Below are 22476 nucleotides of genomic sequence, written 5' to 3' on the forward strand. Positions count from 1 at the left end.
TAGCTCAGGATAGGCACTACAAGTCCCAGCAATGCAAAACCTACTAGGTAACAAGGGAAGTATTAGTGTTGTAACGAACGGCCCAGTGTTTGTGTTGTGTGTAACTTCACTTCCGTAACATTATGTGATGGTTTCGCTGAACTGTATTGCCGAAACTATGTTGGAACGCACGGCGCAAGTGTTTGGAACGCATCGCGCATGCGCAGTACGCAACAACGTGGCCCAGTGTTTGTGTTGTGTGTAACATCACTTCCGTAACATTATGTGATGGTTTCGCTGAACTGTATTGCCGAAACTATGTTGGAACGCACGGCGCGAGCGTTTGGAGCACATCGCGCATGCGCAGTACGCAACAACGTCACTTCCGCACCATCCTGTGATAGGCATCAAACTGTGACACTACACCGGGAACCCCTCTCCTCCGGCCTGACCCACGTGCAACCATACCCACCTCACGCCGATAAACCACACTCAAAACACAATATAACCCACAAAGTCCTCCCCTTGTCTCCGATTACATCGCAGCTCCGGGGCTGGTTTCCGATTTTGGAACTAAATAGGAAGCGGTCTGGTGAGGGCAGGTTGCCCTCAGTCAAGATGGCGACGCACGGATGAGCCATATGCACCTTAACCCTCCGGTAAACCAGGCTCAAAACACAACCTAACATATACAGCCACCCTCATATCTGCGATAATAGTGCAGCCCACCCCAGGAGGAGCTAATGTCGGATTTGAGAAGTGTGTAGCGAGAGGGTGAGGGCAGCTTGCCCTCAGAAAAGATGGCGGCTGGCGCTCCACGCACAGGAAGTCGTGTAGAGGAAGGACGCCGGTGGCGCGCGACGTGTGGCGGGGGAGATGGCGCTCTGCAGAGTGGTGTTAGGGCTGAGGACGGCCAGAGGCGGCCTACAGAACCAGAGAAGGCTGCGGGCCCCCAGCAGTGAGTGTCCCGGATGTCATTGCCCTCCTATGGGCCTTCTAGTGGGCTCCTCGTAGCTTCATTCTTATTGGCTGAGAGTTTATCCTTCAGGTGTTCTCCTTATATGGAGGTCATGTGACCTGACCCTCTCCTATCTCCATTAAAGGGAATGGGAAGCCAAATTCTTCCCCAGTAGGAAAGGGTTACAGACCAGCCAAGGATTATTATCTCATTTATTGTGTTCCCATGGGAGAGAATTCACTTCCTGTCCAGCAGACACAACAGGAAGTGGGAGGAAATCTCTTCATATTGACCCCCCCCTCCCAAAAAAAATGTATCTCCGCATACAAAACTCCTTAATGGCAGCAGGTAAAAAAAAAAAAAAAATCACGCACGGGGAAGCAAAGACTCTGGAGGAGCAGCTCTGTCCTCTCTGCTGCTTAATGCTGAGATTGGGGGGGGGGGGCAGGGATGAGCCTCTCTGAGGTTGCGTAGGATCTGTAGGAGCAGTTCTATCCTCTGTGCTGCTTACCGCTGAGATGGGGGGCCAGGGATGAGCCTCTCCAGGGTTGTGCAGGATCTGTTGGAGGAGTTCTGTCCTCTGCAGCTTACCGCTGAGATGGGGGCAGGGATGAGCCTCTCTGAGGCTGCACAGAGGCACAGGATCTGGAGGAGTTCTCTGCTGCTTACTGCAGAGATGGGGGGGGCAGGGATGAGCTTCTGTGAGGCTGCACAGAGAGGCGCAGGATCTGGAGGAGGAGTTCTGTCCTCTCTGATGCAAAATCCTGAGACGAGTCGCTACAAGGAGAAACACAGGATCTGTAGGAGGAGTTCTGTCCTCTCTGCTGCCAAATCCTGAGATGAGTTTCTCCACAGCTGCAAGGAGAAACGCAGGATCTGTGTCAGTTCTGTCCTCTCTGCTGCCAAATCCTGAGATGTGGGGCAGGGATGAGCCTCTCTGAGGCTTCACAGAGAAGTTCAGGATCCAAAGGAGGAGTTCTGTCCTCTCTGCTGCCAAATCCTGTCCACGGCTGCAAGGAGAAACACAGGATCTGTAGGGGGAGTTCTATTCTCTCTACTGCTGGTGGGGGAGAGACTAGAGGTACGCTTCTCTACAGCTGCAAGAAAAAAAAGCAGGATCTGAAGGAGTAGCTGCTGCCAACTGCCATAGAAATCGGGGGGGGGTCCCAGAGATGAGTCTCTCGGGGTGCGCAGAGAGTCACAGGATCTGGAGGAGGAGTTCTGTCTCCCCTTCTGCTGCTTACTGCAAGGTGGGGGACAGAGGTGAGGGGGGGTGCCACAGCTGCAAGAGAGGTGCGGGGGTCACTTGATAAGGTCTGGTGGGCCGGATTCGACCCGCAGGCCTCGTGTTCGACCCGTGTTGTAGCACATGACCATTGGTGGTCTTCATACTACTATGGACATCCGGGGGGGGGGGGGGGGGGGGGGTTGTAATTCTTGATGCTGGCATTATCTGAGTACATGCAGTCAGCGGTGTGGAGCGCCCTCTTCTGACACTCCCTCTTATTGCAGGTTCCTTACTTCAGCACTTGTGTTCACCTTACAAGCAGCTGCTAAGACATTCTGGAAATGCTGCGAACCCTGCCCAGCCCGGAAGCCTTTTCTATGGGCTCCTTGTGGGAGGAGTCACGGTGGTGGGCGGAATATATGTGAGTAACAGAACTACTTGCTAAAGGGAATCTCCTACCAAAGACAAAAGTGTGGCTTATGTCCTCGCCCCTCCCCCCACTCATCCGATGGCTCAAGAGTAAAACGATGGGGTGTTGCGATTTTTTTTTTTTTATGCCGCGTGATATTTGCGCAGCGTTTTTTCATATGCAAATAAAAAAATACAGTTTAATTTTAATGCGCACAATGTAATGCCCAATTGTTTGGTAATCTATAAAAGATGATGTTACACTGAGTAAATAGATCACAAATGTCGCTTTTCTTTAAAATTGCGCATGAACGGTGCCAAACTACGATACTTAAAAATCTCCCTAGGTTCCTTCTGTTAAAAAATAAATAAATAAAATATATATATATATAAAATATATCTATCCATAGGCCACTCTTTAAAATCCTTTTTACTGATTACCAGTTTAACCGCTTCTGGACTGCTGTTCGCCAATGTGCGTCCTCACTTTGCTGAGGAATATCTTTGTTATGGCAGCAGTTAGTCACCATAACCCTAGTATCCTCTTCTTCAGCCGGCGGTCTGCTTTCCGATAATAGTGGTCGCTGTGGCAGATTCGCCGCAAGATCACTTTTATCAGTGGCGGGAGAGGAGACCCCCTTACGCCGCGCTCTGGTGTCCTCCGCCGCTTGCCGGATCCTTCAGCGGACGCGATCGAATGTTACCCCTTGCTGACCATGGAGACGAGTGAGGGGAAGATGGTCCCCACCCGTCTCCATAACATTGCTGGGTGGACGCAACGTCAAAACTTCACTTCCACCCATCGCTCTTAAAGGGCCATTTTTTTTTTTGTTTTTTTTTTAATTTAAAAAAAAATAATTATTTTTTAAATTGCACATTTTTTAAATTATTGTTATTTCTTTTAAATTACATTTTTTTTTTTATTGCAAATCTTTTTATTTTTTATCTTTTTTAAAGTGGAAGTAAACCCTTCTATAATTTTCAGTCAAGGAAGCTGCCATCTTGGCCTCTAATGATTCTTCAACTGCCATAATGCTGCACATGTGATCAGTTATGAAACCAGCCATTGGATAGTTTGAAAGTTTGGTTGAGAGCACAACCAATGTGAAATGTAAGTGTTTTTTGAAACTGGGTTTACTCCTGCTTTCAATTGCATTTTAGTGTATATATGAGATGTGAGGTCTTTTTGACCCCAGATCTCATATTTAAGAGGTCCTGTCATGCTTTTTTTTTCTATTACAAGGGATGTTTACATTCCTTGTAATAGGAATAAAAGTGGCACAGTTGTGTGTTTTTTTTTTTTTTTTTTTTTTTTCAAGAACAGTGCAAAAAACAAAAGGTAAAATAAATAGGAAAACAAAAATGTTAATTTTTTAAACACGCTCCGTCCCGCCAAGCTTACGTCCAGAAGCGAACGCATACCTGAGTAGCGCCCGCATATGAAAACAGTGTTCAAACCACACATGTGAGGTATCGCCGCGATTCGAAGAACGAGAGCAATACTTCTAGCCCGAGACCTCCTCTGTAACCTAAAACATGCAACCTGTAGATTTTTTTCAAATGTCGCCTTTGGAAATTTTTAAGGGTAAAAGTTTGTTTCCATTCCAAGAGCGGGCGCAATTTTGAAGCATGACATGTTGGGTACCAATTTACTCACTTTAAAATTCTTTCACTATGTAGAAAAAAATTGGCTAACTTTACTGGTGTCTTATTTTTTTAATTAAAAAAAGTGTATTTTTTTTTTTTTTTAAAAAGTGCGCTTGTAAGACCGCTGTGCAAATACGGCGTGATAGAAAGTATTGCAACGACCTCCATTTTATTCTCTCGGGTGTTGGGGGGGATATATAAATGTTTGGGGGTTCTAAGTAATTTTATGGCAAAAAAAAATGTTTTTAACTTGTAAACGACCAATCTCAAAAAGAGGCTGGGTCCTTAAGTGGTTAAAGTACCACGGGAGATCTGGCGCTAAAATTATTGCTCTTGCTTTGACGTTCGCGGCAATACCTCACAGGTGTGGTGCGATTGTCGTTTACAAATGTGGGTGGGACTGACGTGTGTTAGCCTTTACGTGCCAGCAAAAGAGGGGGACAGGGGTGCTTTAAAATATATATATATATTTTTTTATTATTATTATTTTAGTTTTTTAAATGTAAAGCTGTAGCTTTTTTTTGTTCTGTTTTTTAAATCAACTTTATTGCTATCACAAGGGATGAACGACATCCCTAGTGACAGCATGGGCCATTATAGGTTTATAGCTCCTTCTTTTTATGGAGAGATCTGAGGTCTGTGAAGACGCCAGATCTCTCCTCTAGACTCCAAATCATCCGTTCAAACCGAGATGGGTTTGCTCAGATGCTGGTTCAAGCCGGAAATGGCTTGCTTACATCAAATCATTAAGGTGACGTATTTCCTCACCGCTTCCTGATTCTGACGCCACACATTGGGAAGAGCTTCAGATCCTCTCACTGTGTCCCAATATAGTTGTTGGCAGATCTAAAGGAATTCGTACAATGGGATTGTAACGTGTATGGCTTTTTTTTTAACAAATGATATTTCCTATCTTAGGTGTACAGAACGCTTCACAGAGATAAATCTCGATACAATGAGAGGATCTCTACAGTTGAGTTCATAAAACAGACTAGTGGTAAGTGTTTTTTTTTTTTTTTTTTTTTGATTTAACCTGGTCAGGTTTTAGGTCAGATTTAAAGCCTATAGACCAGTGATGGAGAACCTTGGCAACCCAGATGTTTTGGAACTACATTTCCCATGATGATCATGCACTCTGCAGTGTAGTGGAGCATCATAGGAAATGTAGTTCCAAAACATCTGGGGTGCCAAGGTTCTCCATCACTGCTAAAGGTGAACCCTAACCTTAAGACCGTATTACATATTACACCCAGGGCTGCTGTTAGAAATCACCGGGGGGCCCCATGCAGCCTACCTGACAGGGGCCCCCTTCCCCTGGGCCGAAAGTGATGAAGGATATAGATATATTCTCAGTCCCTTTTCTCTGTAGCCTCAGCCGTACAGATGACTGAATAGGAAGCTCTTCAAGGCTTCCGGCTTCATTCACAAATCGAAGCATAGTAAACACAGCTTACTATTAGGGGGGATGCAACGATAACTTTTTTTTTTTTTTAAACGGGTACTAATACTTTTTTTGTGAATACTATATTTTATTTTCAACAAACTTTTATACATTAATACTTTTTTTTTCATACTCGCCGATACCAATTACCAGTACCTACCGCAATGGTTTTGTTTTAACTTCAGCTGTCAGAAATGGAACAAAGCATTGGAAAGTTATTTACAAATTAAATCAATCTTCTTTTTTTTTTATGTGAAATGTGTAAATATATATTAATATATATGTGTAAAAATATTCACTAACGAAGCAAACAAAAAAAAAAGTTTTAATTGTTTATCGTTTATAAAATAGACTTAAACAACAACAAAAAAGCAGGAAAATAATAATTAAATGGAGGAGAATAGGCTGATTAGAGTACATAAGGGGTTAAACAGAGGAACATTTGTTCATCCCTTTGATCTGCAGATGAAGAAAGATAAAAAAAAAAACAATGTTTATTTTTATTTTGGTGTTTCAGTGGCTGAGCAATGTTGTTAATAAACATTGCCGGCTGCTTTTTATTTTTTTTTGACAGCTCCAATTACTGGACTTCTTTAACCCCTTCCCGCCGAGCGTACGCAGATGTGCGTACTCGGCTTCCGGGGGTATACCGGGATGATGCCCGCACCTGCAGGCATCATCCCGGTACCGTTTTTTACAGTGGGCGATTGGCTTTCCAGCCATTACAACCGAAGCGGCTAAAAGCTGCTCGGCTGTTATGCGGGAGGGGACGTCCCGCCGCTGTTACCAGTGCTCCCGCTCGATTGGGAGCACCGATTCACAATCCGACGCCTCCGGCTGCTGGAGAGGAACTGGAACGAAGCCGTAAGCGGCTTTGTTCCAGTCTCCTCATAGTAAACACGGAAGCGACGTCACGACGTTGCTTCCCGTTTACTCGGCTGCCAATGGCGCCGGTTTTAAAAAGATGTACGGTATTCAGAATCGCCGTTTTCGGCCATCTGAATACTTTGAAGTGTAAAGGAGGGGTGGGGGGTCTTTTAGACCCCCGATCCCTCCATAAAGAGTACCTGTCACCACCTATTACTGTCACAAGGGATGTTTACATTCCTTGTGACAGCAATAAAAGTGATCACATTTTTATTTTTTTTTTAAAAACAATTTATTCATTTTCCGTCCCCGCGAGCTCGCGAAGCAAAGAAAACGCATACAGAAGTCGCGCTCGCATATGTAAACGGTGTTCAAATCACACATGAGAGGTATCGCCGCGATCGTCAGAGCGAGAGCAATAATTCTAGCACTAGACCTCCTCTGCAACGCTAACCTGGTAACCGTAAAAAAAAAAATTAAAGCGTCGCCTATTGAGATTTTTAGGTACCGTACTTTGTCGTCAATCCACGAGTGTGACATGTTTGATATCTATTTACTCGGCGCAACATTATCTTTCACATTACGCAAAAAAATTGGGCTAATTTTACTGTTCCTTTTTTTTTTTATTCATGAAAGTGTCCCAAAAAGTTGCGTTTAAAACACCGCTGTGCAAATACCGTGTGACATAAAATATTGCAACAATCGCTGTTTTATTCTCTAGAGTCTCTGCTAAAAAAATATATATAATGTTTGGGGGTTCCAAGTAATTTTATAGCAAAAAATATGGATTTTAACTTGTAAACACCAAATGCCAAAAATAGGCCTAGTCATGAAAGGGTTAAACTTCAGCTGTCAACAAGGGAGACCCACCGACAGCTCAAAGAACCGAGCCTGAAAGTATCGGTTTCAGGTAGGGTTGCACCAATACTAGTATCGGTATTGGTGCAAATACACCGATACCTGAAACCGGTACTTTCAGGCTCGGTTCTTTGAGCTGTCAGCGGGTCTCCCCAGTGTTAAAGAAGTCTGGTAATTGGAGCTGTCAAAAAAAAAAAAGAAAACAGCCTGCAATGTTTATTATCAACATTGCTCAGCACTGAAATGCTAAAATAAAAAAAACATTTTCTTTTTGTATCTTTTTCTGTTTCTTCATCTGCAGATCGAAGGGATGAACTAATGCTCCTCTGTTTAACTCCTTATTAACCCTTCATTTAATCAGCCTTAATTAACTCCCTTTTCTCCTTTATTAAATTATTTTCCTGCTTTTTTTTTCTTCACGTATTTTAGAAACGATAAACAATTTTTTTTTGTTTGCTTTGTTAGTGAATATTTTTACACATATATATTAACATATATTTACACATTTCACATTAAAAAAGCGCAAAATAAAAAAAAAAATTTTTCTTATTTTATTTGTAAATAACTTTTCAATGCTTTGTACCATTCATTACAGCTGAAGTTAAAACAAAACAGTTGCGGTTGGTATCGGCGAGTATTAAAAAAAAAAAAAAAAAGTATCGGTACTCATTAAAAAAAGTTTCAGGTATCGATGTATATGCATGAGTACCGATACTTGTGCAAATACTAGGTATCGACACCGATGCTAGTATCGGTACAACCCTACTTACTATGCTTCAGTGACAAATGGACACAAGAGTGATTGGTACCAATTACATAGTTAGTCAGGTTGAAAAAAGACACAAGTCCATCCAGTTCAACCACAAAAAAAAAAAAAATATATAATAATATCATACCAGCCCATATACCCAATTCTATACCCACGGTTGATCCAGAGGAAGGCAAAAAACCCCAGCAGAGCATGATCCAATTTGCTAAAGCAGGGGAAAAAATTCCTTCCTGATCCCCCCCCGAGAGGCAATCGGATTTTCCCCGGATCAACTTTGCCTATAAATGTTAGTACCCAGTTATATTATGTACACTTAGGAAATAATCCAGGCCTTTCTTAAAGCAATCCACTGAGCTGGCCAGAACCACCTCTGCAGGGAGTCTATTCCACATTTTCACAGCTCTTACTGTGAAGAAACCTTTCCGTATTTGGAGATGAAATCTCTTTTCCTCTAGACGTAAAGAGTGCCCCCTTGTCCTCTTTGTTGACTGTAAAGTAAATAACTCGACACCAAGTTCACTATATGGACCCCTTATATATTTGTACATGTTGATCATATCCCCCCTTAATCTCCTCTTATCAAGAGTGAATAAATTCAGTTCCTCTAATCTTTCCCCATAACTGAGTTCCTCCATGCCTCTTATCAGTTTGGTTGCCCTTCCCTGCACTTTCTCCAGTTCCCCGATATCCTTTTTGAGAACTGGTGCCCAAAACTGAACTGCATATTCCAGATGAGGTCTTACAAATGATTTGAACAGGGGCAAAATGATATCTCTCTCTCTGGAGTCCATACCCCTCTTAATACAGGAAAGGACTTTGCTCGCTTTGGAAACTGCAGCTTGGCATTGCATGCTATTATTGAGCTTATGATCTACCAAAACCCCCAGATCCTTCTCCACTATGGATTCTCCCAGTTGTACTCCCCCTAGCATGTATGATGCATGCATATTCTTAGCCCCCAAGTGCATAACTTTACATTTATCAACATTAAACCTCATCTGCCACATAGTCGCCCAATTAGACAGAGCATTGAGGTCAGCTTGTAAATTGGAGACATCCTGTAAGGAGGTTATTCCACTGCATAGCTTGGTGTCATCTGCAAAGATGGAAATGCTACTTTTGATCCCAGACCCAATATCATTTATAAAGATATTAAAAAGTAAGGGTCCCAACACTGAACCTTGGGGTACACCACTGATAACCTTAGACCATTCAGAGTAAGAATCATTAACCACTACTCTCTGAATTCTGTCTTTTAGCCAGTTTTCTATCCATTTAAAAACTGATATTTCCCAAGGCGTCTTTCAGGACAGCACCTGAGAGATAGCGACTCCTAGTGATGGCCGAACGGTTCGCCCGGCGGTCGTTTCGCGGCGAATTTCCGACATTCGCGGTCCGCACGTTCGAACGCCTTTTTCCGTCGTTCGCCGCGGCGGACTTACGTGTTTAATGTATACAAGAGCTTTAACCTTTGGTGACACGTTTATCATGTGATACAGGACAGCCAATTGAGACATGACAGCACATGGACACTTGTACATTCCCCCTAACCTATAAATACACCCGATCCGGTGGCCATTTTACATTCTTTCTTCTGTTAAGATAGGGACAGGTTCCTGTGTGGAGTAGGGAGAGATAAACCACTAGCTATTTGGTACACAAAAGTTCTTTTCAGGACTGGTATAGGTGTTAGGTGTTGATAGGTTTGCTGTGCTGCTGATTCTTGCAGCAGCCTGAGTGTCTTTTGTTAGTTTAGAGAAAGGGAAAGGACGGTGTATGCTACAGGGACAGCCAGATTAGTCTTTCATCATCATCATCATCATCATCATCATTAGCTGTTACTATCAAGGTCCACAAAAGAGCTGTTCCAGTAACCACTAATCGTTCTCTTTTTTTGCCAATTTGTATAGGGACAGGAAGGAAGCAGTGTTGTCAGGCAGTGAGGGTAATTTTAAAGACTTGCTGTTATTATTAGTTCCACAAAGGTTCTTTTCAGGACTGGTATCAGTGGTACAGTAATAGGCTTGTACATGTATAATATTCTTTCTTCCAAATATAGAAAGGATATTATACTTGACTGCTGCCCTTCTGCTGCAGTCTGCTAAACATTCACAACTCACTTGTTCCACAAAAGTTCTTATAAGGACTGGTAACTTGGTATAGGGTGCTACGGTACATAGGCTTGAGTGCGGTACAGTCTGCTGTTCTGTAAGGACCGCTATCGGTCCACAATAGATAGGGTTGACGTGCACCACTGCTGACCGCTGCCCTATACTGCAGCAGTCCTTCAGCGGTATAGGGACTGACGTACAGTCTGCTAATCACTAACACACAACCTGCTTGTTCCACAAAAGTTCTTATAAGGACTGGTAACTTGGTATAGGGTGCTACGGTACATAGGCTTGAGTGCGGTACAGTCTGCTGTTCTGTAAGGACCGCTATCGGTCCACAATAGATAGGGTTGACGTGCACCACTGCTGACCGCTGCCCTATACTGCAGCAGTCCTTCAGCGGTATAGGGACTGACGTACAGTCTGCTAAACACTAATACACAACCTGCTTGGTCCACAAAAGTTCTTATAAGGACTGGTAACTTGGTATAGGGTGCTACGGTACATAGGCTTGAGTGCGGTACAGTCTGCTGTTCTGTAAGGACCGCTATCGGTCCACAATAGATAGGGTTGACGTGCACCACTGCTGACCGCTGCCCTATACTGCAGCAGTCCTTCAGCGGTATAGGGACTGACGTACAGTCTGCTAAACACTAATACACAACCTGCTTGGTCCACAAAAGTTCTTATAAGGACTAGTAACTTGGTATAGGGTGCTACGGTACATAGGCTTGAGTGCGGTACAGTCTGCTGTTCTGTAAGGACCGCTATCGGTCCACAATAGATAGGGTTGACGTGCACCACTGCTGACCGCTCACCTATACTGCAGCAGTCCTTCAGCGGTATAGGGACTGACGTACAGTCTGCTAATCACTAACACACAACCTGCTTGTTCCACAAAAGTTCTTATAAGGACTGGTAACTTGGTATAGGGTGCTACGGTACATAGGCTTGAGTGCGGTACAGTCTGCTGTTCTGTAAGGACCGCTATCGGTCCACAATAGATAGGGTTGACGTGCACCACTGCTGACCGCTGCCCTATACTGCAGCAGTCCTTCAGCGGTATAGGGACTGACGTACAGTCTGCTAAACACTAATACACAACCTGCTTGGTCCACAAAAGTTCTTATAAGGACTGGTAACTTGGTATAGGGTGCTACGGTACATAGGCTTGAGTGCGGTACAGTCTGCTGTTCTGTAAGGACCGCTATCGGTCCACAATAGATAGGGTTGACGTGCACCACTGCTGACCGCTGCCCTATACTGCAGCAGTCCTTCAGCGGTATAGGGACTGACGTACAGTCTGCTAAACACTAATACACAACCTGCTTGGTCCACAAAAGTTCTTATAAGGACTGGTAACTTGGTATAGGGTGCTACGGTACATAGGCTTGAGTGCGATACAGTCTGCTGTTCTGTAAGGACCGCTATCGGTCCACAATAGATAGGGTTGACGTGCACCACTGCTGACCGCTCACCTATACTGCAGCAGTCCTTCAGCGGTATAGGGACTGACGTACAGTCTGCTAAACACTAATACACAACCTGCTTGGTCCACAAAAGTTCTTATAAGGACTGGTAACTTGGTATAGGGTGCTACGGTACATAGGCTTGAGTGCGGTACAGTCTGCTGTTCTGTAAGGACCGCTATAGGTCCACAATAGATAGGGTTGACGTGCACCACTGCTGACCGCTCACCTATACTGCAGCAGTCCTTCAGCGGTATAGGGACTAAGAGTTTTGTCACAGGGTCATTTAAAAAATGACATGCAGAGGAAGAGGCAGGCCCTTCCGCAGGGGTGGTAGGGGTAGGGCAGGAGCAACAGGCTTGAGCCAAAGTGGGAAGTTGCAGAAGGTGCGTTCAATTACTTTAAAGGATGCACCAGACTTGGTTGAGTGGCTCGCTCAGCCTTACTCTTCTGCACCCTCCTCATCCTCTCGATCTGCACCCTCTTCTTCACTCTCTGCTATGTGCACCCCCAAAGACACTACCACCAACAACACGACCACCACCACCACCACCACATACCTTCCGCTTGAGTCACTGGAATTATATTCCGATCCATATCAAGAGGACATTTCTGATGCGCAGCCACTCTTGGTATTGGATCAGGAAGAGGAGGTAGCAACAAGCGCTACTCAGCAGTCTGACGCCAGTACCCAGATCAGCCCAAGGAGGAGGTTGGTCCCCGGTGTTGCTGCCTACTCCGAGATCTCTACTTATAGCGGTGGGGAAGGTGACGTTGATGATGACGTGTCTAGTGATGTCACGTGGGTGCCCACAAGAGAGGAAGAGGAGGGGAGTTCAGAGGGAGATATGGACCAGCAGATAGGGAGGAGAAGCAGCAATGACTTACATTGCACAGCAGGGACAAAGCAGACTGCAAATGTATCAGGAGCGAGTCATCGACCATGTACGGTCACATCTGGCGCTCCCAGGACACCGGCACATGGCTCCGCAGTGTGGGCTTTTTTTAACGTGTCCGCTGCTGACAATAGCGTTGCCATCTGCAATCTTTGCAGTCAACGCGTTAGTCGCGGTAAGCCCAATACTCACCTAGGGACGACCGCCTTAAGAAGGCACATGAGCAGCCATCACCGAGCCCAGTGGGAGCAACGGAACACACAAAGCCACACTGCAGGCTCTCACCGTCCAGCCTCGTCTTCTACTTCTCCTTCTCCTCTCTCCTCACAATTGTCCTCCACTCCACCTTCCATCACGCCAAGCTCACATTTTTCTGCAAAAAGGCAGGCTTCCGTGGGCCTAATGTTTGAGCGTAAAAAAATGATGATGCCGGATAACCCTCTTGCCCAACGGTTGGCGGCTGGCTTGTCAGAACTCATAGCCCGCCAACTACTGCCATATAAACTGGTGGACTCGGAGGCCTTTCGCAAATTTGTGGCCATTGGAACACCACAATGGAAGGTCCCAGGAAGGAAGTATTTCTCAGAGAAGGGCATCCCAGAGCTATATGGCCATGTTCAGCGGCAAGTGAATGTATCTCTGGCACACAGTGTCGGTGCCAAGATACATCTGACCACAGACACGTGGTCTAGCAAACACGGGCAGGGAAGGTATATCAGTTTTACTGCCCACTGGGTGAACCTTCTGACGGCCGTCAAGCATGTAACCCGTGGCACCCGTGTAGATTTGGTTTTACCGCCACGGATTGCATGCAGGCCTGACTCTTCTTCTCCTCCTCCTACTCCATCCTCCTCCCTCTCCTCCTCAGCTGCCTCCTCCTTTTCCGCTGCTAGCGTCTCTTCCACTGCACCGCCCAAGCTCCCCAGAACCTATTCCACATGCCAGGTGAGACGTTGCCATGCCGTGCTGCGTCTGTTGTGCCTGGAAGCAAAGAGCCACACTGGCCCGGCACTCCTTTCAGCTTTGCGTTCACAGGCAGATGAGTGGCTAACACCGCTCAATTTGACAGTTGGTAAAGTGGTGTGTGACAACGGTGCCAATCTGCTTAGCGCATTGAAACAGGGCAAAATCACGCACGTGCCGTGCATGGCACACGTCTTAAACTTGGTCGTGCAGCGATTCCTTGTCAAATACCCTGGGGTCCAGGACATCTTGCGGCAGGCAAGGAAAATCTCGGCCCATTTCAGAAGATCTTACACGGCCATGGCTCGCCTTGCTGACATTCAGCGGCGACACCATCTGCCGGTCAGACGTCTTATTTGCGATTGCCCGACGCGATGGAACTCAACCTTCTATATGCTTGATAGGCTGCTCCAGCAGAAACGTGCAGTTAACGTCTACCTGTATGAACTCTGCGAAAGAAACGGTTCTGGGGAGCTGGGTTTTTTTTCACCGCGCCAGTGGCTGCTCATGCGCGACACATGCAGACTTCTGCGGCCATTTGAGGAGATCACCAAACTGGTCAGTCGCAGCCATGGCGCCATCAGTGACATGGTACCTTATGCCTTCTTTCTGGAGCGTGCATTGCGTCGTGTCATTGATCAGGCTGTGGAGGAGCAGGAGCGGGAAGATGAGGAAGTCGCAATGCTGGATGAATTCCCAGGGGGGGCTACTCTATCTGAGACAAGTCAACAACAGGAGTCTGATGAGGAGTCAGAGGAGGATGGTGCCGGGGCGGATGAGCAGGAGCAAGAAGAGCATGCTTTAAACCTTTCTGGGATCCCTGTTGTGCGAGGATGGGGAGAGGAGAATGAAGAGGACGACATTATCCTGGATGATGAGCAGGAGCCAGGCCACCACACCGCTTCCACTTTAGTGCAAATGGGGGCCTTCATGCTCCAGTGTTTTAATAGGGACCCCCGTATAAAAAGCATGAGGGTCAAGGACCAGTACTGGGTGGCAACGTACTTAGACCCCCGGTACAAACACAAAATGGCGGAAATGTTACCGCCGTCGCAGAGGGCTGTCAGAATGCAGCACTTCCAGGCCTTGCTTCGAGAAATGCTGCATTCTGCTTTTGCGTGCGCTGGCAGAGGAGCAATTCCCACTCCCAGAGAAGGATTTGCGGGTACCAATCCAACAGCGCCTGCAAGAAGAGGCCGGTTTGAAGATGTGTTGGTGACTTCGGATATGAGGTCATTCTTTCAGCCGACCCATCGACAGGTGTCATCCGGATCCAGCATCAGGGAACGCCTAGACCGTCAGGTGTCCGACTACATTGGGTTAACGGCCGATGTGGACGCTCTGAGGAGTGATGAACCCCTAGACTACTGGGTGGGCAGGCTTGACCTCTGGCCAGAGCTTGCCCAATTTGCAATCGAACTGTTGGCTTGCCCCTCATCCAGTGTCCTGTCCGAAAGGACGTTCAGCGCAGCAGGGGGGATTGTGACCGATAAGCGTACTCGCCTAGCTCACCACAGTGTTAACTACCTCACATTTCTAAAAATGAATGAGGCATGGATCTCGGAGGAATTCAACACATGTGACCAGTAGACCATGTATATGTCTATAAACTATTTTTTTAATCAAGCACACAGACCTTCTTAATTCATTTGGCTCACTTCCTTGACCCAAAAAAGCACACCGTACTATATGCCCCTACCCTCCTCTTTGAAGAGGTTGAGCGGTGTCATATTTCTACTGGGGCTGCTTATGATATCCCTGTGCTGTGCTGACTTCCTCCTGGGGGTTCTTATTATGAAGGGATCACACTATCCCTGTGCTGTGCTGACTTCCTCCTGGGGGTTCTTATTATGAGGGGATCACACCATCCCTGTGCTGTGCTGACTTCCTCCTGGGGCTGCTTACGGTGCTGCTGTCAGTGCTGTATGTCACGGTGCTGCTGTCAGCGCTGTATGTCACGGTGCTGCTGTCAGCGCTGTATGTCACGGTGCTGCTGTCAGCGCTGTATGTCACGGTGCTGCTGTCAGCGCTGTATGTCACGGTGCTGCTGTCAGCGCTGTATGTCACGGTGCTGCTGTCAGCGCTGTATGTCACGGTGCTGCTGTCAGCGCTGTATGTCACGGTGCTGCTGTCAGCGCTGTATGTCACGGTGCTGCTGTCAGCGCTGTATGTCACGGTGCTGCTGTCAGCGCTGTATGTCACGGTGCTGCTGTCAGTGCTCTGTATTACGGTGCTGCTGTCAGATGCCTCTATCACGGTGCATGTGTCATTCCGGTATGTCACGCTGCTGGTGATCATCTCCTGCACCCTCTTCTTTGCCTACCCTGGTCCCTGACCTTCCCTCTCCTCCATTGCCTTCATTAACTCCATAGTCCTGAATTGTTAGAACAATTTCCCAAATAAAATAAAAATGCTTGTAGTTATCGATCCCAAATTCACCTCATACATGTATTATGTCATTGTCCAGATGGTGGGACTACGTTTTACCCCCTAATAATTACCACGTGGCCGCAAATTCGACATGAAGGTTTGCAAAGTTCGCCTCCCATTGAAGTCAATGGGGCCCGCGGCGAACGGTCGGTTTCGCGAACGTTTGGGTCCGTTCGCATTTCGCGTTCGCGAAACGTCCCGTCGGAAGTTCGTCCATCACTAGCGACTCCTCCCTCCTCGTTAGGAAACACCTTCTTCTTCCAAACTTTAAAGGGAGGCACCTCCCTACCACACCTCAGTTATTGTGTTTCCTCCGACCCGGAGGGAACATCTTTTGGGAGGGAGTCAGATCTCTTGGGTGTTCCTGAGGGACAAGGCTTCCTTCCCTTTTTTTCCTCCTTAGGGACCCGCTGTCCTCCCAACCTACCCAGGCCTTGGCAGCGGTAGCAAGTGGGCTCCTCTTCCCCCTCTTGGTGCTCGGAGAGAGCTGAAGATTCAGTGGCCCGCACGTCCGTTGGCGTGGCGGCGCGCGTGTGCCGCTGCCATGTTTTTTTCGGCGGTCGCGCCGGAAATGACAGAGCGGGTCACTGGGTCGGCGAAAACGTAGTTTCCGGCGTGGGTGCAGGGGGGAGGAGGGAGGACAGGAGCTGGTGCCTATTTACGCTTCCGGTCCGGTGCAGATACATTATGGGAGTCCAGAGGCGGCCTGTGAAGCCACAAGTGGAATTCTGCACACCTGCTATGGAAGATTCAGCGTCTGCAGCAGTGGGGACAGGTACCAGCAAAGTCCAGGTAGGAGGCAGCGGTTAAAGTCTAACTTTTTCTCTTATTCCTGGCTTTTGGTCTCTCTCTTTTTTTCTTTCCCCCCTGGTGGCAAGGGGCCTGTCTGGGCACTAGAGGCTGACTGGTTTCTTCTCAGTGCACCTGTGTGGTGATCCCTATCAAGGCTGAGACTGGGTCTCACTAAGGGTTCCCTGTTTTTTTTTCCCTTTTTTTTGTCTTTTTCTTCATAAGCTAAGAGCTCTGACCCAAAGAAGAGATGTCCTTCTTGCAGGGCCAAGCTGGGAGAAAATTGGAAGAAGACCTTATGCAGTGCCTGCATTACTTCTTTGGTTAAAGAGGAATCAGCCTCTGTATGTGAGGATCTGCTTGCCTCTGTAAAGAAGGAGCTATGCGCCACGATTCAGAATTTTCATGACTCACTAGTAAACCCGTCTGCTAGTCAGCCTTCCACTTCAGAGTCCTCCCAGGGGTCGTTCTCTATCCCAGTGTTGGAATCTCTGCCTGAAGTCCCTTCAGATAGGGAAAAGCAGTCCACTGCTCTTTCCGTTAAGGATTCGGAAGAGGAGTTGGAGGAGACTGAGGTGGTCCCCTCTAAGTTTAAACTGTCCCTTGAAGAGGTAGATGGGCTCCTTAAAGCTATTCATGCTACGCTTGGCTTAAGTGAGGAAAGAAAGGAATTATCTCTCCATGACCGCATGTATGCTGGGTTGGACGAGCCTAAGGGCCGAACGTTCCCAGTTCATCCGGTCATCTCTGAGGCCATTAGGAAAGAATGGCAGGATCCAGAGAAAAAGCCCTTTTTCTCCAAAGCCCACAAGAGGCGTTTTCCTTTCGAGGAGGACCCTGCAGCAGTGGCAATCAGTTATGAGCAATTTAAAGCCAGCAATGGCCACAACGTGTGTAGCCACAAATTTAGAATACTGGATCAACCAGCTAAAGTCGCATATAGCTGCAGATTCCCCCAAACAGGAAATCTTAGATTCGTTTCCTACCCTGGCTGTGGCAGTTGCTTATATTGCAGACGCCTCAGCTGAGGCAATTAAGATGTCAGCCAGGTCAGCAGCTCTAACTATTGCTGCAAGAAGAGCCTTATGGCTTAAAACCTGGCCCGGTGATTCGGCATCAGAGAACAAGCTGTATGGGTTACCCTTTTCGGGTGACCTTCTCTTTGGCCCTGACCTCGATAATATTCTTGACAGGACAGCCGATAAAAAGAGATCCTTCCCGGTCAAAAAGAAAAAAATGGGTACCAAAACGTCTTTTTCAACCTCAAAAAAACTCAGGATCAAGACAGCAAGTTGCAGGGGAGAAGGAAAAATTGGTCCGCCCCGAAGCCGAAAGGTAGAGGCGGAATTCTCTTCCGTCCTCCTACACAGGCCGAAAAATCTCAATGACTCGTCTCTGCGGGTGGGCGGAAGACTACAAGAATTTCTTCCGCAGTGGTCAGGGATAACTTCAAATCAGTTTATTCTGACTACTCTCTCCCAGGGTTACACACTTGAGTTTGCCAACAACCCCCCAAAAAGGTTCTTGATTACAAACACTCCGCGGGACTTGTTAAGGGCCCTGGCCATGAAGTCCTCTCTCTCGAGGAACTGATGCAGCAGGGTGTAGTAGTACAGGTGCCCCTGCAAGAACAGCAGGAGGGGTTTTATTCGCATGTTTTCCTAGTAAAAAAAACCGACAGGAAAATTTCGGTTGATTCTCAACCTAAAACCTTTGAACGAGTCCATCAGGTACAGAAGGTTCAAGATGGACTCAATTTTCTCAGTCAGGAATCTGCTGACGCCAGGATGTTTTATGGCGTCAGTCGATTTTAAAGGATGCATACCTGCATGTTCCGATCTTGCCCCAGTCTCAGAGGTTCCTCAGGCTGGCGGTGAGGTTAGGGGGTGTGGTTCATCATCTCCAGTTCAGGGCCTTACCCTTCAGTCTGTCATCATCTCCCCGAATTTTTACCAAAGTGATGGCAGAAGCTTTAGCTCCGCTGCGACTAAAAGGAATCACAGTTATTCCTTTTTTAGATGATCTGCTGTTTTTTCGCCCCATCCAGCGAAGAATTGCAGATCAATCTAGGCAAAGCTCGCAGCCACCTGGAGGCTCTGGGGTGGATTTTGAACCTCCAAAAGTCTTCCCTAAACCCATCCCAGGAGATTCGGTTTTTAGGGAATCTAATAAATTCGGTGGATCAGAAGATCTTCCTTCCCTTAGACAAAAAGGACAGGATTTCCGGTGCAGTGTCTTTACTGCAGACCAGTCAAAATCTGACAATAAGACAGGTTATGTCAGCTTTGGGGGTTCTAACCTCAACAATGCCGGCAGTCCAGTGGGCAAGACTGCATTTCAGGTGTCTGCAGGCTTTTCTTCTAAAATCTTGGGATCACATAGTGGCATCCCTAGAGGCAGAGGTAAGAGTGCCAACTCAGGTGAAAAGGTCCCTATGGTGGTGGAAAAGACAGGATATCCTATTAGAGGGGTTAGTCTGGGCCTTTCCAGTCGAGAAAAGACTAACAACCGACGCCAGTTCCTGGGGGTGGGGAGCCCACCTAGGAACACGTTTTACTCAGGGATCCTGGGCCAAAGAGGAGGCAGTAAGGTCCTCAAACTGGAGGGAGCTCAAGGCGATTGCCTTGGCTCTGGAGTTTTGTTCAGGAGCTTCAGTCCCGTCATGTTCAGGTCCTAACAGACAATGCCACGGCGGTGGCTTATTTAAACAGGCAGGGGGGTACAAGAAGCAGGTCGCTCCAAGTACTGGCCATGGAGATCCTTTGGTGGGCGGAAAAGCATTTGTTGTCTCTATCAGCAGTCCACCTAAAAGGGGATCTAAACAGGTTAGCGGACTTCCTAAGCAGAAACCCTATTCGGGAAGCGGAATGGTCTCTAAACCCAGAGGTCTTCGCAATGATTGCTGGGAAATGGGGGCTACCAGAGGTGGACCTGTTCGCCTCAAAGGAGAATGCCCAGGTTCCCCAGTTCTTTTCCCTGGACAGTCGCGATGGGTCGCTGGGCACAGATGCGCTAGCATATCCATAGGAATTCCATCTTTGCTACGCTTTCCCCCCATTTCAGTTAATTCCGATCATTTTAAGAAAAATTCAGAAGGAAAGGGTGCCAGTTATACTAATCGCGCCCTTTTGGCCAAAGAGGGCCTGGTTTTCGACCATTCTAGGTCTGGCAATCAAGCCTTGTTGGCATCTGCCCCTCAGGCACGATCTGTTGTGGCAGGGCCCAGTAAACCATCCAGGAGTGGCCAGCTTGGCACTCACAGCCTGGTTTCTGAAAAGCAGCTCCTTAGGAGCAAGGGGTTTTCCAGCCATTTGATCTCAACCCTTTTGGCAAGTAGGAAAAGGGTTACAGGGGCCATTTATTCTAAGGTTTGGAAGCGTTATAAAACGTGGTGTTTTTCAGCCACCCAGGTGCCAGGGAGCCTTGTCTCCATCTTGGAGTTTTTACAAGATGGAGCAGACAAGGGACTAGCAGTTAGTACCCTGAAGGTGCAGGTAGCGGCACTGACAGTGTTCTTAGAAAGATCTGTGGCCTCAGATCCGCTGGTAATCAGATTCTTTAGAGCTCTTAGGTCTAGACCAGCACCTATTAAGGTTTTTCCTAGATGGGATTTGTCGGTAGTCCTACAGTCTCTAACAAGGGGTCCTTTTGAGCCCCTTGAGGAGGCCCCCCTTAGGTTTCTCACATTAAAGACTGTTTTTCTGATTGCCATTGTCTCTGCATGCAGGATCAGTGAGCTAAATGCTCTGTCAATTAAAGAACCGTATCTGTCCTTTTTTTCCTGACAGAGTTATTCTTGGAACAGATGCAAAGTTCTTACCGAAGATAGCTTCAGTTCAGAACCGTATACAGGACATAGTACTTCCAACCTTTTGCGTTAACCCAAAAGGAGATAAGGAGACTCTTTTCCACATGTTGGACGTCAGGAGGACTCTGTTGAGTTATCTAGAAAGGACAGAGCCTTTTAGACGTTCAGATTCACTGTTTGTACTTTTTTCAGGAAGTAAAAAGGGTTTCCAGGCTTCTAAAGTTACTTTAGCTAGATGGCTGAAATTATCTATCTCGGAGGAATATTCCCAGGCAGGGTTATCCCCTCCGTGGGGAATTTGTGCACACTCAACCAGGGCTCTGGCGTCTACATGGGCAGAGAGAGCTGGTGCCACCCCTGAGCAGATCTGCAAGGCGGCGACATGGTTGAGTTTTCACACATTTGTGAAACATTATAGACTGGACCTCACATCGGCCAGCGATCAAGCGTTTGGCAGAAAGGTCCTGCAAGCTGTTGTCCCGCCCTAAGGGGTAAGTCTCTGTTATCCTCTCAGGTGCTGGCTGTCCTGAAAGACGCCTTGGGAAAGATCAAGTTAGACTTACCGGTAACTTGTTTTCCAGAAGTCTTTCAGGACAACAACATCCCGCCCTATGGTATTGTATTATGCTACGCTGTGACTAACGTGTATGTTTATGTGTTCCAGCCGGGGCCGGAGGTTCTCTTCTACAACTGAGGTGTGGTAGGGAGGTGCCTCCCTTTAAAGTTTGGAGGAAGAAGGTGTTTCCTAACGAGGAGGGAGGAGTCGCTATCTCTCAGGTGCTGTCCTGAAAGACTTCTGGAAAACAAGTTACCGGTAAGTCTAACTTGGTCTTTCCAAACCTGTAGACTTTACCTTACACATGAGCCGTGTGTGCGGAACTGTATCGAACGCTTTTGCAAAATCCAAGTATATCACGTCCACCGCCACCCCTCTGTCCAAGGTTTTACTTACCACCTCATAAAAAGAAATCAGATTTGTCTGACAACTTCTGTCTTTCATGAATCCATGCTGTCTGTTGCTTAAAATATTTTTTTCCTGCAAGAACTCGTCTATGTGGTCTTTTATTAATCCCTCTTGTATCTTCCCAACTATAGAAGTTAAACTAACGGGTCTATAGTTACTTGGTAAAGACTTTGTTCCCTTTTTAAATATAGGCACCACATTGGCCCTGCGTCAATCCAGTGGTACTATTCCTGTCATTAATGAGTCCCTAAAAATTAGATACAATGGCTTTGAAATTACAGAGCTCAATTCTTTTAGGATCCGTGGGTGGATGCCATCAGGTCCAGGTGATTTATCCACCTTTATTCTGTCCAAATATTTCTGGACCATATCACTTTTGAGCCATTGTGGATTTGGGGCTGCGTCACTACCACCCCCATTATGGACATGAGCTCCCCCATGCTCCTTTGTATACACAGAGCTGAAGAAAGTATTTAATAGGTTAGCCTTCTCTTTGTCCCCAGTCACCCACTCCAGATTATTTTGCAAAGGGCCTACATGCTCAGACTTAACCTTTTTACTATTAATATATTTGAAGAATTTTTGGGGGTTTGTCCTACTATCTTCTGAAATCTGTCTTTCGTTTTTAATTTTTGCATCCCTGATTTCCTTTTTACATATTCTGTTATATTCCTTGTCACATTTAAATTTTCATTTTTATATTTTTTAAAAGCTCTTTTTTTATAGTTTATAGCTTTTTTAACTTTGGCCATGAGCCACATCGGTTTTATTTTTAGCCTTTTAAACTTATTGCCCATGGGAATATACTTTGCAGTGAGATCACAAACAGTCTTTTTGAAGAATTCCCATTTCTGTTCTGTGCCCATTGATGCCAATATTCTCTCCCAGTCT

The 22476-nt window shown here is 46.6% G+C and overlaps 1 protein-coding gene across 1 annotated transcript in view; it reads left to right on the top strand.

Moving 5' to 3' along the window:
- Positions 1–764: 764 nt before the first annotated feature.
- The window catches only part of AIFM1 (apoptosis inducing factor mitochondria associated 1), a gene marked incomplete in the record, with an annotated part of 49927 nt that continues 28215 nt past the window's right edge, over positions 765–22476 (top strand). Inside the window, 4 exon segments of the mRNA XM_077465185.1 lie at positions 765–826; positions 828–937; positions 2450–2586; positions 5139–5217. Coding sequence (XP_077321311.1) covers positions 780–826; positions 828–937; positions 2450–2586; positions 5139–5217 — 373 coding nt within the window.

The sequence above is a fragment of the Lithobates pipiens genome, unplaced genomic scaffold (assembly GCF_037356315.1).
Source record: "Lithobates pipiens isolate NorthernLeopardFrog02 unplaced genomic scaffold, aLitPip1_a1.2 Scaffold_1, whole genome shotgun sequence".
NCBI classification, from domain to species: Eukaryota; Metazoa; Chordata; class Amphibia; order Anura; family Ranidae; genus Lithobates; species Lithobates pipiens.